The sequence below is a fragment of the Setaria italica genome, chromosome V (assembly GCF_000263155.2).
Source record: "Setaria italica strain Yugu1 chromosome V, Setaria_italica_v2.0, whole genome shotgun sequence".
Classification (NCBI taxonomy): Eukaryota; Viridiplantae; Streptophyta; class Magnoliopsida; order Poales; family Poaceae; genus Setaria; species Setaria italica.
This window is the reverse complement of record NC_028454.1, coordinates 42390115-42402924: the sequence shown is the minus strand read 5'-3', so window position 1 is coordinate 42402924 and position 12810 is coordinate 42390115. Positions and strand designations below refer to the sequence as shown.

The 12810-nt window shown below is 44.5% G+C and overlaps 2 protein-coding genes across 2 annotated transcripts; one reads left to right on the top strand and one right to left on the bottom strand.

The window, feature by feature from the left end:
- Positions 1 to 2264: 2264 nt before the first annotated feature.
- On the bottom strand, positions 2265 to 5022 carry LOC101762874 (magnesium transporter MRS2-E). The gene is made up of 6 exons (XM_004970662.4): positions 4419 to 5022; positions 4071 to 4241; positions 3813 to 3941; positions 3563 to 3708; positions 3244 to 3382; positions 2265 to 2842 (listed from the first exon to the last, which is right to left on the bottom strand). Exons 1-6 carry the CDS (start codon positions 4758 to 4760, stop codon positions 2537 to 2539), a joined length of 1233 nt encoding a protein of 410 aa, XP_004970719.1. The 5' UTR covers positions 4761 to 5022; the 3' UTR covers positions 2265 to 2536.
- Positions 5023 to 6935: 1913 nt separating this feature from the next.
- LOC101761782 lies at positions 6936 to 12786 on the top strand. Its single transcript, XM_004970659.2, has 11 exons — positions 6936 to 7220; positions 7323 to 7569; positions 8246 to 8393; positions 8616 to 8720; positions 8799 to 8956; positions 9352 to 9514; positions 9680 to 9816; positions 10255 to 10942; positions 11231 to 11343; positions 11819 to 12074; positions 12183 to 12786. Exons 1-11 carry the CDS (start codon positions 7097 to 7099, stop codon positions 12504 to 12506), a joined length of 2463 nt encoding a protein of 820 aa, XP_004970716.1. The 5' UTR covers positions 6936 to 7096; the 3' UTR covers positions 12507 to 12786.
- Positions 12787 to 12810: the final 24 nt, after the last annotated feature.

The window sequence follows — 12810 nt, the reverse complement described above, 5'->3', positions numbered from 1 at the left end:
CGTCTTGAATGCTCTATGAATCTAAGATGGCAAATATGCAGACAGTTTGGGAATGATTTTGTATTCGGAATTCCTAACGACTACTCGAGTAAAAACCTTTTTCTGTTGTCAGTCGAATCTTCCCCGTCAAATCTCTTTCTCGCCCAGCCCATGAAACGCATGCGGAAGACGCGGGGATACGGCCCAATAGCTCAGAACCTGGCAATTAATGGGTCCTTTTTTTGGATCCGTAGGACTAGCGAAGTTTTTAAATTGCTTTATTTTTTTTCCGTGATCCGCATGCCGCTTTTTTTTTTCCAGCTTCACTAGTGAAATTATTACCGTCGTTTATTTCTCCATCGCACAACCAGGCCGTTGCTTCTCGTTTCTACTCCACGTGATAGTTAGGAACTCCGTAATTTTTTGTATTTGGCTGGTTTTTTTTCTAAATAATTATCTCTATACAATGTGATCTTTTTTAATTTGTTGTAATTTTTATATATGGTATTTTGTCGTACTGTTTTGTATGTCAGATATGTGTGAGGTGAATGCATTATTTAATGATGCAAGAATTTTTTTGTATTGTTACGATCAAATTAAAAGTTGTAATCGCTTGGCCTCAATCAAATCGATCTTATGCTCTTGTAATAATAATCTTTTCTTGTAATCTTTTTGTTAACAGATATGTTTCCACTTCGGGGGTTTGGTTACCATGGGGATATGTTTTTTTTTTGCCCGATTCCGTGGTTTGTTTTAGTAGATTTTAATGCAAAGTTGTTTGTATGTTACGCAAGTTTAAGGTATGTTTTTTTATGTCCAAGATACGTGTGACTTATAAGCTTTTTGTTTAACAGGTATGTTTCCTCTTTTGAGTTTTGGTTAACACGGGGGTATGCTTTTCTTTGGCTGATTCCGTTGTTTGTTTTTCGATCAATTTTATTATAAAGTTGTTTGTGTTCCACGAAGTGTCATTTCTTTTGGTTGGATCAAATCAATAGCAGAATCTATAATGTTTTATATGTATGTCTTTTGCGAAAAATAATATAGACGCAGATACTCACGACACCTTAACACATACAAGCGCGCGTGCATGCACGCATGCAATTTGAAAACATTATACAGATGCAAACCCTCGTATACACATACAACCACGCTCACCCCTATGAATATGCGCACACAAAGCTCCTGTATGATCATCTCTGGTAGACTAAGTCGGTAGATCTTATGATTGAGAAAGACATCTCGCTATCAATGGGCACGTCACCCGTCACTGGAAAAGTAGCCCCATTAATTTCTAGAATAAATTTAGAAAAAAATACGAGCATCGGTACTGAGTCACAGACTCGATCTGGACGGGTAGGTTCCACCATAAGGTACGTTCCCAACTAAGCTACACAAGTACAAGGCATGTTTTAATACTACCAACTTTAATCTTAGAAGTTTTTTCTAGATTTGTGCCCTGTTCATGTCAGATTCTTTGTATTATTATGATAAAGAAACCTTTTTGATTTGTTAATGACAAGTCTGTTGTCTGTGTATGGGCGAGATTCTTTTTTTTGTTTGAGTGATGTGTAGCTAATTTTTCAGCCTATTCTCACCCACATGTCGGTTGGTAAAAATCGAGTGATTTTTATCTTCTCGTCACTCAAAATAAGTATACTATCGAGTGGCCCTATTCTATTGGCTAAAAAAATCGAGTGATCTGGATTAGATTTTTTACTCGATTGTTAATGTTAGGGAGTCATTCCCGCTTTTGTATTTTATCCAACATGCATGAGATGGTGGGACTATAAAGCATCTTTTGCTAGCATGCTGGCATGGGTGGGGAGAAACAAGAGACTATTAGGGATGCATCTGTGTTCTGGTCTGACTTTTCTGTGGTCTATTGTAGGTTTATTGTCTCAAAGCACTTGTCAAAGGCTTTTTACCAAGAAGTACTGCCCGTGCTCGAATTAACAATGTTCTGGGGAAGCTGTTGGAGTATGAGAAGGGTCTTTTCCCAGACATTGCTCTATGGTACGTCTTGTTTGCTACCTCTCATTCTGCTTAAACCCCTTTCTTTTCGGAAACGATTTACTATTCCAAATTTTGTGTTTGTTTACTGATAACCTCAGATTTCAGGCAACTGGTGAGGTGGTGATACTAATTTATATTTTTAGAATAAAAACTCTGAAATGTGTTATTACTTGGTTGATTAGCATTTCTATGATATTTGTTGAGGTCAATTTTTCTAGTTTGAAAAATCAAAATCTTATGCCTTCTCTGCTTACAAGTCATCCACTATGTGCTTTACAAGTTTCATTTTTATATTTTTACCAATGTTTATTCAGGAAAACGAAAGACAACCTATTATATGCTAGGGCAAAAAAAAAGGGACAACCTAAACGAAAAACTAGGATCAACATGCTAAATCTAGAAGAGCAACAAGGGCACAATCATCTCGATTATTTAATCACATACACAACCGATGAATTTCGTGCCGGTCCAAAACGGGGCCTGAGCTCGCTTCGTGACACTTGAGAAGAGCACCCCATGCCACCCGGCCACCGTACCACCATCAGTGAAGGATTTTGCTCTTCTTCCCTGCGTAGATCGCTAGGAGATATATCGCAAGGCACCCGGCCACCGTACCGCAGGTGGTCTCCCAAAACTTTAGGTTCTTCATTCTCGCCTCCTCATCGGTCTCCGGATCTTTCATGAGTTCGATGTGGATATTCATGCCGAACAAGCTCACAACCACGATGCCTGCTGTAACTACTACGGTTGCCGTCGTCAGCAGGACGCCCATTTGCAGCAGTTGGTTTTGCTTCTCGTCCAGCATTATGTTGATGTAATCTTCAGTGTCGTCCACATATTCTCGGAGCTGTGGGCATGCAATAGGCACAGGATAGGTTACTAAAATCATGCACGGAACATGCTAGAGACTCTATTTATACTCAACCATTCAGGATACTCGTATTGTGTAATTTTCAACAAGTGGTTGAACAGGGATTTCTCAGAGTACTGCATCCATTTATCTTCACATTCATGTATTTGATAGCATGTTCCACCATTTTGTCTTTGTAATGTCAAAGACAAAGGACAGCACATCAAATTGAAATATAGCTGTTGCTATTTCCATAATTACTTTATTAATTCCTAGTATGACAATGCTATCTGCTCTTGACCTGACTAATTGATCAGCAATTGTGTGTATTACTATAGCAACCTATCATGAAGATGTTGAGTTAGGCCAAGCTGTGAATAGAGAGAGATGGAACATACATTGTACAATTTGTTCAGTGTGCCATCAATCTGCACGAAGTAGGCTTCAACAAGCATTTCCAACTCTTCAATATCAGGCTTAACATAGGCAGAACTTTCGTGGCCAGTCTCTATCTCGTCGTCACTGTCTTCTTCCTCCCTGAATACAGTCATGCAAGTAAGATTAAAATGGAAATCATGTGTGCAGGACAAGACGATGAAATATTTTTCATCAATACGCCCTGTCAGACAAACAATTCTGCTCGACAACATATCTTCCAAAATATTTGAAGGAGTTTACTTCCGCAACTGCGGAGTAGAATAGAATCGGACTACGTACTTCTCGTCATGATCAGTGGGTGCATCCTTATTTGAATCCACCCTGCTCAACGTCTCGGTGAATCCTTGGAATGCAAGTTTTCTTGTCAGGTACATCTCAGACATATCCATGTCATCATCCAGCAAGTGCTCGAGTTCATCCCTGACCTACAAAAGAACAAACCACATGGTAAAACAAGATTGCTAAATGATTAAATGTGCCAGCAGCCGCTTCAAACTTTTCAACTAAGAACAGGATCCCTGCTTCCTACCTTCTGCACACGCCCTGATAGCGCAACCAATCGGTTCTTGATGTGCCTGACGTGCTCCAAGTTCAGCCTGCTAACCTTGGAGGTCAGCTCATCCAAGGCCGGGTACGCCTCCTTCTCAAGAGCCAGCGTCTATCACGAATCGTGCATCCATTTTAAAATCATTGCAAACATGTCCCATGAATTCATGGTCAGCACAAACAAGTTTTGCAACAGCGCTATAGTGATCTTCTGAAGGGAATTTTGGCTTTAGCGATGTACCTCAGATTCCAAGCACTTGCATGTGTGCTCGAGGCAGACCTCAAGCACCTTGAGCTCGAAGGGCAGGATCTTGGCACTCCCAGCCCTGCAGAGAGCCACTGTTGGCCCGTTACCCTCGCCCTGATCTGTCTCATTGCTACGATCAGTCGCCGAACCCGTGCTAGAGACGTCCTTCACAGGAGCAGCCGACAATTTTGCAGAAATATCACGAAGAGTTAATCAGCACAACTGCAGAGCTCACTGCACCACAGCCTTCAGTTTTGATGTGCAATCTATAGTGCTGTACTAGTGTTATGAGAACAGAGCAAACTCGGCCGCGTCTGGAAGGAGGGGAAAAAAGGCACGTACCGGAGACGCGACGCGGGCGTGGAGGTCCTTGAGGAAGAGGCCGAGGAGCGGGTTGCTGGAGTCGAGGACGAGCGCCTGGGTGGCCGTGACGATGGCCTTGACGTGCTCGAGGTTAACGACGACGGCGCGCTCGCGGACGAGGATGGTGGAGGGGGAGGAGAGGTCCGGGTCCAGCACGCGGAGGTCGCGCGTGGGCAGCCCCGTCATCTCCATGGTCCGGTGCTTCCCCAGCTCCGCCTCGCGGGGCTCCCCCGCCGCCGGCACCACCAGCCACTTCTTCCGGCTCGCCGCCGCGCCCTTGCGCCGCGCCACCGGCGCCGGGGGCGGCTGCTTGCGCTCCATAGGACCCCCGCCGCGGCAGGCTCGTGGCTGGCCTAGATCTGCGGGACTGTAGCCTGCCGCCGCCCGCTGCGGAATCAGCCGATCAGCGGAGGCTTCCCTTCCCTCGCGCAGTTAGTTAGTAGTTCGTTGGGGGCGCCGAGGGAGAAGACTGGTTCGCGCTCGCGAGTCGCCAACTGATGGCCCCGCATCGCGCGGTTGCGATGCCACCTCCCACCTGTGGCCCTCGCCCCTCGCGCGGCGCGGGCTCGTGGCGCCGGAGAGCCGCGGAGGCAGCCCGGTTGCGGCTGGGCTTGGGAGTGGACCCGTAACTCCGTCCGGCGTCGGCGAATCGTTTCGGCTAGCCGGGGGCGGGTCAGGTTGGTCTGGTCGGGTGAGCCGGCGAGGTGCCGGGTGCGTGCCCGTTCTTTGCGCCTCGGCACGGCGATTCCTGACGGGGTGACAGGAAAAAGTGGTGCGTTTACTGGAACGTTTCGCGCGGCGTGCTGCGGCCTCCGGCATCGCGCGCTCGGGCACGTCGCGTCGGGTGCCTCAAATTATCATGAGGGGGCCGCACAAACTTGATCTTTATCTCATACAGGTCGTCAATAACTATTCAAAATCTATATATATCAAATTTTCAAAAAAAAAAGAGAAAAACTATATGCTACGATGCGTAACCTTTTGTACCTTATGTGTTTGTTAATAAAATTTGAGGAGATTAAAAAAACTCTCCATTTTGAGATACTAAAACTGGAAGCAAACAGTAGATAAGAAAAGTTTAAATGAACTAGCATTTCTTTTCTCCATTTTGTCATCCTACACAATAAATACCTGGATCAAAACATCACTAACGAATTGATGCTCTGTAAAGAAGAATTAACGAATTGATGCTCTGTAAAGAAGAATGAATAAACAAGCTCCCCCACCCCACCCCACCCCCCAGCCGATTCAACAGCAACAACAAAAGCGCCAAGTGCTACGTGCTCCCCTTCTCGTCGTTGTATAAATTTATGCCGTTTCATATTTTTGCGCACGGGTAAGTGGAATTTGTTTGTCTAGATTGTTTTTAACACTTTTTACGTTTTGCGATAGTGATGACAATCATCTGAATTGCAGAAGGACCGAAGCTAATCACTCATCTGTCTCCCTGCAACTGCTCCAAGGCTGCTGCATTGGGATTCAAACGTGACCTTTAGGGTGCGTTTGGTTCGAGGGACGAAGTGGGACGGGACGAGACGATCCCACTTCGTCCCGCGTTTGGTTTGGAGACAGGTGGGATGGAACATCCCAGGAGGGAAATATACCCTCCAGATGCGGGATGCCTCCATCCCACCAAAACGAGCGGACGGGGGCATCCCACTTCGCCCCCGTCACGCGCCGTTCGTTCGCACCGGCGAAGGATGCCAGGTTGGGCGAGGGGCAGCCACCGGCGGAGGGGCCGAGCTTGGGCGGCGGGCAGTCGTTGGCGAAGGGGACGATTTCGGGCGGCGGGGGCGAGATCCGCCGCGGCCAGTGCGGGCTCCGCCACGGCCAGCGCGCGCGAGCTCCCTAAGCTAGGTGCGGGGGCTGACCTCTGCACGGGGGAGCTCGACCCCGAAGGGGCGGCAGTGACGCGCCTGCGGGCCACGGCCTCCGCGCCGATGAGGTCGACCCCGAAGGGGCGGCAGCGACGCGCCGGCAGGTCGCGGCCACGGCCTCCGCGCCGGTGAGGTCGACCTCGGAGGGGTGGCGCCAGCGAGCCGACAGGCTGCGCCTATGGCCTCCACCCGAGGAGCTCACGAGGGATGGAAAAAAAAGAAAAATATGGAATAGGCAATGACAAAGTGGGTCCACTTCTGTATGACATGTAGGGTCCATTTATTATGCCTAAGGGTGTTAAAATCACCATCCATCTCATTCTCTCAATCCCTCGTACCAAACAAAAAACTAGGACGAACTCGTCCTTCTTAACCAAATATCAAATGGGATCGTCCCATAAAAAAAATGAGGACAGGATCATCCCGTCCCACTGTATCTCCAAGCCAAACCCACGCTTAGCTAGTCGTCTCAGGCAGACGCTTAGTTGGGCCTAAACTGGGTCTGGATAACGGCGGCTTCGCTACAGGACAAACGGGCCACTCACTTCCCATCTCGTTGACAGGGCCCACACGTCTCTTAAACCCAAATCAGTAGCCACATGGTTCGTCCTGCTCTCTCTTCTCATCACTCTTCTCTCTCCCCACTTCCCGAACTGTAGCGAAGCGAAACGTAAACAAATACGTTCCCAAACCAACCACGCACCCAATGAAATCGAGGGAAGGTTCACGGCACGCAGCTCCCCACCACTAACCGCACTCGATCGACGCCACCGCCCCGCTATGCTCCAGCTCCAGCCCCCTCGCTTCCTGCCCCTCCCGCGCCGCCGCCTCGCCGGCCGCCGGCGTCGCGCCCGGCCAACGCTCGCCCTCAATTCCAAGTGGAAGCTCCCCGACGTGGACACAGGTGAACGCTCCCAACCGCTATTCCGCTACCCAGTGCCCGGACCACGCTGAGGCGCCGGGTGTTTCTGTTTTATGTCGCTGATCTCCCCGGCGTCCTCTGCAGATGCGGTGCGGGGGCGGGTGCGGTCGTGGATGTCCCTGGCGCGGGGCGCGATCGCCGACGCGGCGCACGCGGCGCGGGAGAGAGCGAAGCACAAGGAGGACCCGGAGGATGGGAAGAAGAAGCAGCGGAAGGAGGTGGCGGTGGAGGAGCAGGCGCTCGTGGCCGTGCCGGAGGTCACCGTGGAGTTGCGGGTGGCTCAGGGGTGGCTTTCGCTGGACGCCGTCGTCTCCATCGAACAGTTCGCCAGGTAAGGTCAAGTGGTCTCATCTGTGCCTGCGGATCTATGCTTATTCAAATTCAACTATCTCATTAGATTAGTTGAAAATGACTAGAGCTACTAGACTAGCTTTATCAGACTGTCTCATGAATCTTTGGAGTAGCTTTCTATAAGTTTGAGAGTTGTTGGATCCTTGATGTCAATGTGGTATGACTCCCCAGTTTGGTGTTAAATTAATCGGTAGATTACGATAGGTCCCTGTGGTGCTGTCTAGTGAACAAGAATTAGCAGTATGAGATAGCTTTCCTTGTTAGCAGCTGTTGTTCTAGAGATACTTTATGTAGATGAAATTGAGCCAGGCTGTTTCCAGTTGGATATTGAGTACTTGATTAGTTCGTCATGTTAAGAGACCAAACATTTGGATTTATCACATATGGTCATATCATTCTATCACATTTCATTTTGCATTTACAATGCCACTTGGGTATTGAGTAATTGATTAATTCAGTATGTTTAAGAGACCGAACAACAGCAGAGCCTTTTAGTCTCAAGCAAGTTTGGGTTGGTAGAGTCGGAACCCAACATTAGCCAAGTAACTCAGCATGTTTAAGAGACCATATGTGCAAATTAGGTCTTTTGAATAGTCCACAGCTAAAATGTCTTTCCCTTGGTTTGATCTTCATTCATACATATGATTTTCTGTTAGGTTGAATGGGCTGACGGGGAGACAGGTGCAGAGGATATTTGAAGCACTTGCTCCCGAACATCTGCACAATGATGCTCGAAGCCTGGTTGAGTATAGTTGCTTTCGGTACTTGTCACGAGATAACTCTGACTTTCATCCAAACTTAAAGGTAAAATCAGTTGCTGATTCAGCATATTTTTTTGTGAAATATTGTAATCATTCTCCATGTTTCGTCTGATGAGTTTGCGAATAATAAAAGTCACTTTAGGCTTGGTTTGTGACAGATTAACGATGCTCCATCTTTCCTCTGCTGAATTTGCACTCAACTAATTTAGTTAAAACTTTTTATACATGCTGCTAGTTTAATTGTATATTTTTGAAATGTCTACAGGAGCTTGCCTTTCAAAAGCTTGTCTTTGTGACTATGCTTGCTTGGGAAGATCCATATAATGAAGTTGACGGTCCACTTTCTTCGCTAGACAACTATTCTGTACTGGTGATGACTTGTTCCTCTATTTTCTCTTTGCTGGAGCTGCAAATAATGGATTCTGAATTAGATATTTTAAAATGTTAGGGAAAACTTGTTGGAGAAGATGCCTTTGTCCGAATTGCTCCTGCTATTGCAGGTGTTGCTGATGCTTCAACAGCTCACTATCTCTTTAGGGCTCTTGTTGGTGCAGAAAAGGGACTTTCATTTGATCTGTGGACAACATATCTTGCTGAACTTTTGAAGTAAGGTTGCCTCATCATATATTAATATGAAAACTGTAACATTTGTCTATCATAATAGGAGATCTATTTCATTTTAGGTTAGGATCCTAATATCATTTATTTCTCACATCATCATTAGCTTCACCTGTAACTTAGGCAAAAAGAAATCTTGATCATTCAGATATTAGTATATGTCAGTGCTTATGACTCTTAATTTTGTCATGGCATCGTCTTAGCAACATATTGTAGCTTCTTTAATCTTGCAAGATAAGGTCTGTGATGGAGATTTATACATCTCCTCCACCTGACATGATTGTAATGTGAGTTCATCTCTAATCTATATTCATGTTGAGCTTTTGTACTGAATACTGGAGTTCTCCTCGTTTATAACAGTGTTACAATGTGCAATTGAATAGGGTTCATCATGGCAGGCAGACACATAAAATGGGAGATATTTTTTTGTCTGATGAGCAAGTTCTATGCATAGGCTCTAGTAAAAAAAGACCTGTTCTAAAATGGGAAGAAAACACTGCATGGCCTGGAAACCTTACCTTGACAGACAAGGCACTATATTTTGAGGTAGGTCTTTTGTGTGAAAATGTCTGTGTTTCGTGTGATATTTTCTACTAGCATTTCTTTGATCACATATTTTTGTACCTGTTCCTGATTGACAATTCTACTAGATGTGATTTTAAGATTTTATGAGCAACCTCAACTTCTCCACCTTTTTATTGATACTGGCAGGCCATTGGACTGTCAGGTACCAAGAAACCAATGAGGCTTGACCTTACAGATCGGAATTCAAGGGTTGAAAAGGCGAAGGTTGGACCATTTGGATCCAAACTGTTTGATTCTGCTGTCTCAGTTTCTTCTGGTTCAACGTAAGTGCCCATTCATCATTACTACTCTTAGAATGTCAATTTTCCGTGCACATGAAGCTTGATAGTAGAATTGTAGGGCTCCAGTCTGTGCCTAGTGATTGCTGCTATTGGCGCTTGGTTTTTGGTGCTCGTAGGTCATAAACAAAGTATGTAAAGGAAAATATGTTTACCTTTATCATGTGTGTATATGAACAATTCAATGAAATCAGAAGTGGCAATCACTTTACAAGACAATAGGTCATATTATTACTTGTTTGGATGAATTTTATATGATCTTTTAGACTTTTACCTTTTTAGGTAAAATCTGTTAATAATTTTACTGTGTTAGGCTGTTAGCAATGATCTTAAGCAGTTACATTTACTTGTACAGAGTGTTGTAATAATATCATGTGCTTAGTATGATCACAATTCCGAAGCTAACTAGTGTACTGCTTGCAGGTCAGATGAATGGACACTAGAATTTGTTGATTTTAGTGGTGAGATGAGACGAGAAGTATGGCTTGCCTTCATCAGTGAAATGATTTCAGTTTATAGATTCATTCGTGAATATGGTCCGGGTGATAATGATCCAGCAATTCATCATGTATATGGTGCCCACAAAGGCAAGAAAAGAGCTGTTAGCAGTGCAGCAAACAGTATTGCAAGGCTTCAGTCTCTGCAGTTCATACGGAGATTGCATGAGGATCCAGCTAAGCTAGTGCAGTTCTCTTATTTGTCCAATGCACCATTTGGTGATGTTGTTCTTCAGACACTAGCAGTGAAATTTTGGGGTGGGCCTTTAATCACAAAGGTCAAATCTGCAAATCACAGGTCACCTCAATGGCATAGATCTTCAGAGGACCCATCTAGTGGTCATGCACATGTTTATGACATAGATGGTAGTGTGTACTTACGCAAGTGGATGACATCTCCCAGCTGGGCATCCAGCCACTCAGCCAACTTTTGGAGAAATTCTTCTGTCAAGCATGGTGTAGTATTGAGTAAATCTTTAGTTGTAGCTGATAAAAACCTTGTAGAAAAGGCAATGATTAACTGTAAAGAGAAGAGGAAAGTAGTTGAAAGGACACAGGCAACAATAGTTGCTGCTACAATTGAAGGTATTCCAAGCAACATTGACCTCTTCAAGGTATTTGGCTTTCACCTAATTGCATGGCGTACAAAAATCATATGATTTCTTTGAAAAGGTGCCTTAACATGTATCGCATCTTTGACATGTTATTGTATCACCCATATGTGCAGAATTCAGGAGTGTTTAGTTGATTCCAAAACATTTTTTATTTTATCACTGATACTCAATTGAAACACCTATTAGTTTTCATTTTTTAGAAACATTGTCCCTCTGCATCCTACGAGTGATTTCTTGTTTTTACACATAGCTAAATCTTTTAACATTTACCTTTTTTTCTTGAATCAGGAACTTATGCTTCCTTTTGTAATAATGGCTGAAAAATTCAAGAAACTGCAACGCTGGGAGAACCCACGTTCGACCATTTGTTTTCTACTATTAGTTCATACTGTTGTTTTCAGGTAAATTACTTTGTTATGTGTTTTTTTTTCTTGGTCACTCTAATAAATAGAATATCGATTTGTCGTGGGTATGTCAAATATTGATTTATGACAATCATATACTAGCTTTGCTAGTCATTCTATTATAATGACTTGGAGGATACTCCCTCCGTCCCAAATTACTATTCATTTTAGCTTTTCTAGATACATAGATTTTGCTATGCATCTAGATATATATCATGTCTAGATACGTCACAAAAGCGATGTACCTAGAAAAGCCAAAACGAATGGTAATTTGGGACAGGGGGAGTATGAAATATCCTTTTCTTGTCTTTCATAATATTCTTATTCTAGCCATATGGAGAATGAGTTTTCACTTGTTAGAAAAGTTCTGAGCGAATCGTATTTTTGCATATTCTATGTTCATTTCTTTCAACTATGTTGTCAGAATGGGATTTTTCTTTTTTACATCTATATGCTTTACTTTAACTTGTAGGAACATGCTTTCTTATGTATTTCCATTCACCCTGATGATGATGGCCCTTTCCATGCTTGCCGTGAAAGGGCTGAAAGAACAAGGCAGGCTAGGTAGATCTTTCGGCAAAGTGACAATTAGGGATCAACCGCCGTCAAACACAATTCAGAAGATCCTAGCCCTTAAAGAAGCAATGGCCTCCGTGGAAAATTATCTACAGAACCTGAATGTCTCTCTTCTGAAAATCCGCACAATCTTTTTAGCTGGCCAACCTGAGGTAAGATAAAATGAATTGTATTATTGGTCACGTTGGTGTCTTAGTGACAAGCTGTCAGATAATGGAATTATCATATCTTCCCCTAAGTATTTGTTGGTCATCTGACAGGTGACGACACAGGTTGCGCTTGTTCTTCTAGCATCCTCAGCCGTTCTTCTTGTTTTTCCGTTCAAATATGTTCTTGCATTCTTTACGTTTGATCTCTTCACAAGGGAGCTAGAATTCCGGAGGGAAATGGTTAGAGCCTTCATGAACTTTTTGAAGGAACGGTGGGAATCGATACATGCTGCCCCTGTGGTCGTGTTGCCATATGAGGGCGCCGAAAGCAGCCCCAAGCCACTCCCATCGAAAGCTTCGGGGCAATCAGAACCTCAGAATGTGCAACGTGTTGGCAGCTACGTCACTTCAAAGAACGGCATCAGCAATTCATGATCCGTTCAGCTTTAAGGATTGTGTTGTAAGTTTGTTTTGTACAGTTATAACGTGTACAGAATATTTGAGAGGTCAGATTAGGCATAGCCCATACCAAAAGGTGGATTCTGCAGGAGCTCTTGGAGCAGTATTTCACTACGTCGTAATGAGTAACTAGACAACAGATGGTAGCTGGTAGGATTAAGAAATTTTGTTCTATTGTCGGTCTCCTTTTACCGGTCGATGGCCTGATATTCTGTAATGTCAAGTTGACATATGCGTGCTGATAACCTTTTTGGAATGCCTCAGGATTCAGGGGAAGGAA

Excerpts from the sequence above, each read along its gene's own strand:
- LOC101762874 (XM_004970662.4), bottom strand. The coding sequence starts at position 4,760 with ATGGAGCGCAAGCAGCCGCCCCCGGCGCCGGTGGCGCGGCGCAAGGGC. Across the intron at positions 3,942-4,070 it reads GCAAGTGCTTGGAATCTGAG|ACGCTGGCTCTTGAGAAGGA; the intron begins GTACATCGCTAA and ends GATTCGTGATAG. Across the intron at positions 3,383-3,562 it reads CCCACTGATCATGACGAGAA|GGAGGAAGAAGACAGTGACG; the intron begins GTACGTAGTCCG and ends GACTGTATTCAG.
- LOC101761782 (XM_004970659.2), top strand. The coding sequence starts at position 7,097 with ATGCTCCAGCTCCAGCCCCCTCGCTTCCTGCCCCTCCCGCGCCGCCGC. Across the intron at positions 7,221-7,322 it reads GCTCCCCGACGTGGACACAG|ATGCGGTGCGGGGGCGGGTG; the intron begins GTGAACGCTCCC and ends CGTCCTCTGCAG. Across the intron at positions 8,957-9,351 it reads TATCTTGCTGAACTTTTGAA|GGTTCATCATGGCAGGCAGA; the intron begins GTAAGGTTGCCT and ends GCAATTGAATAG.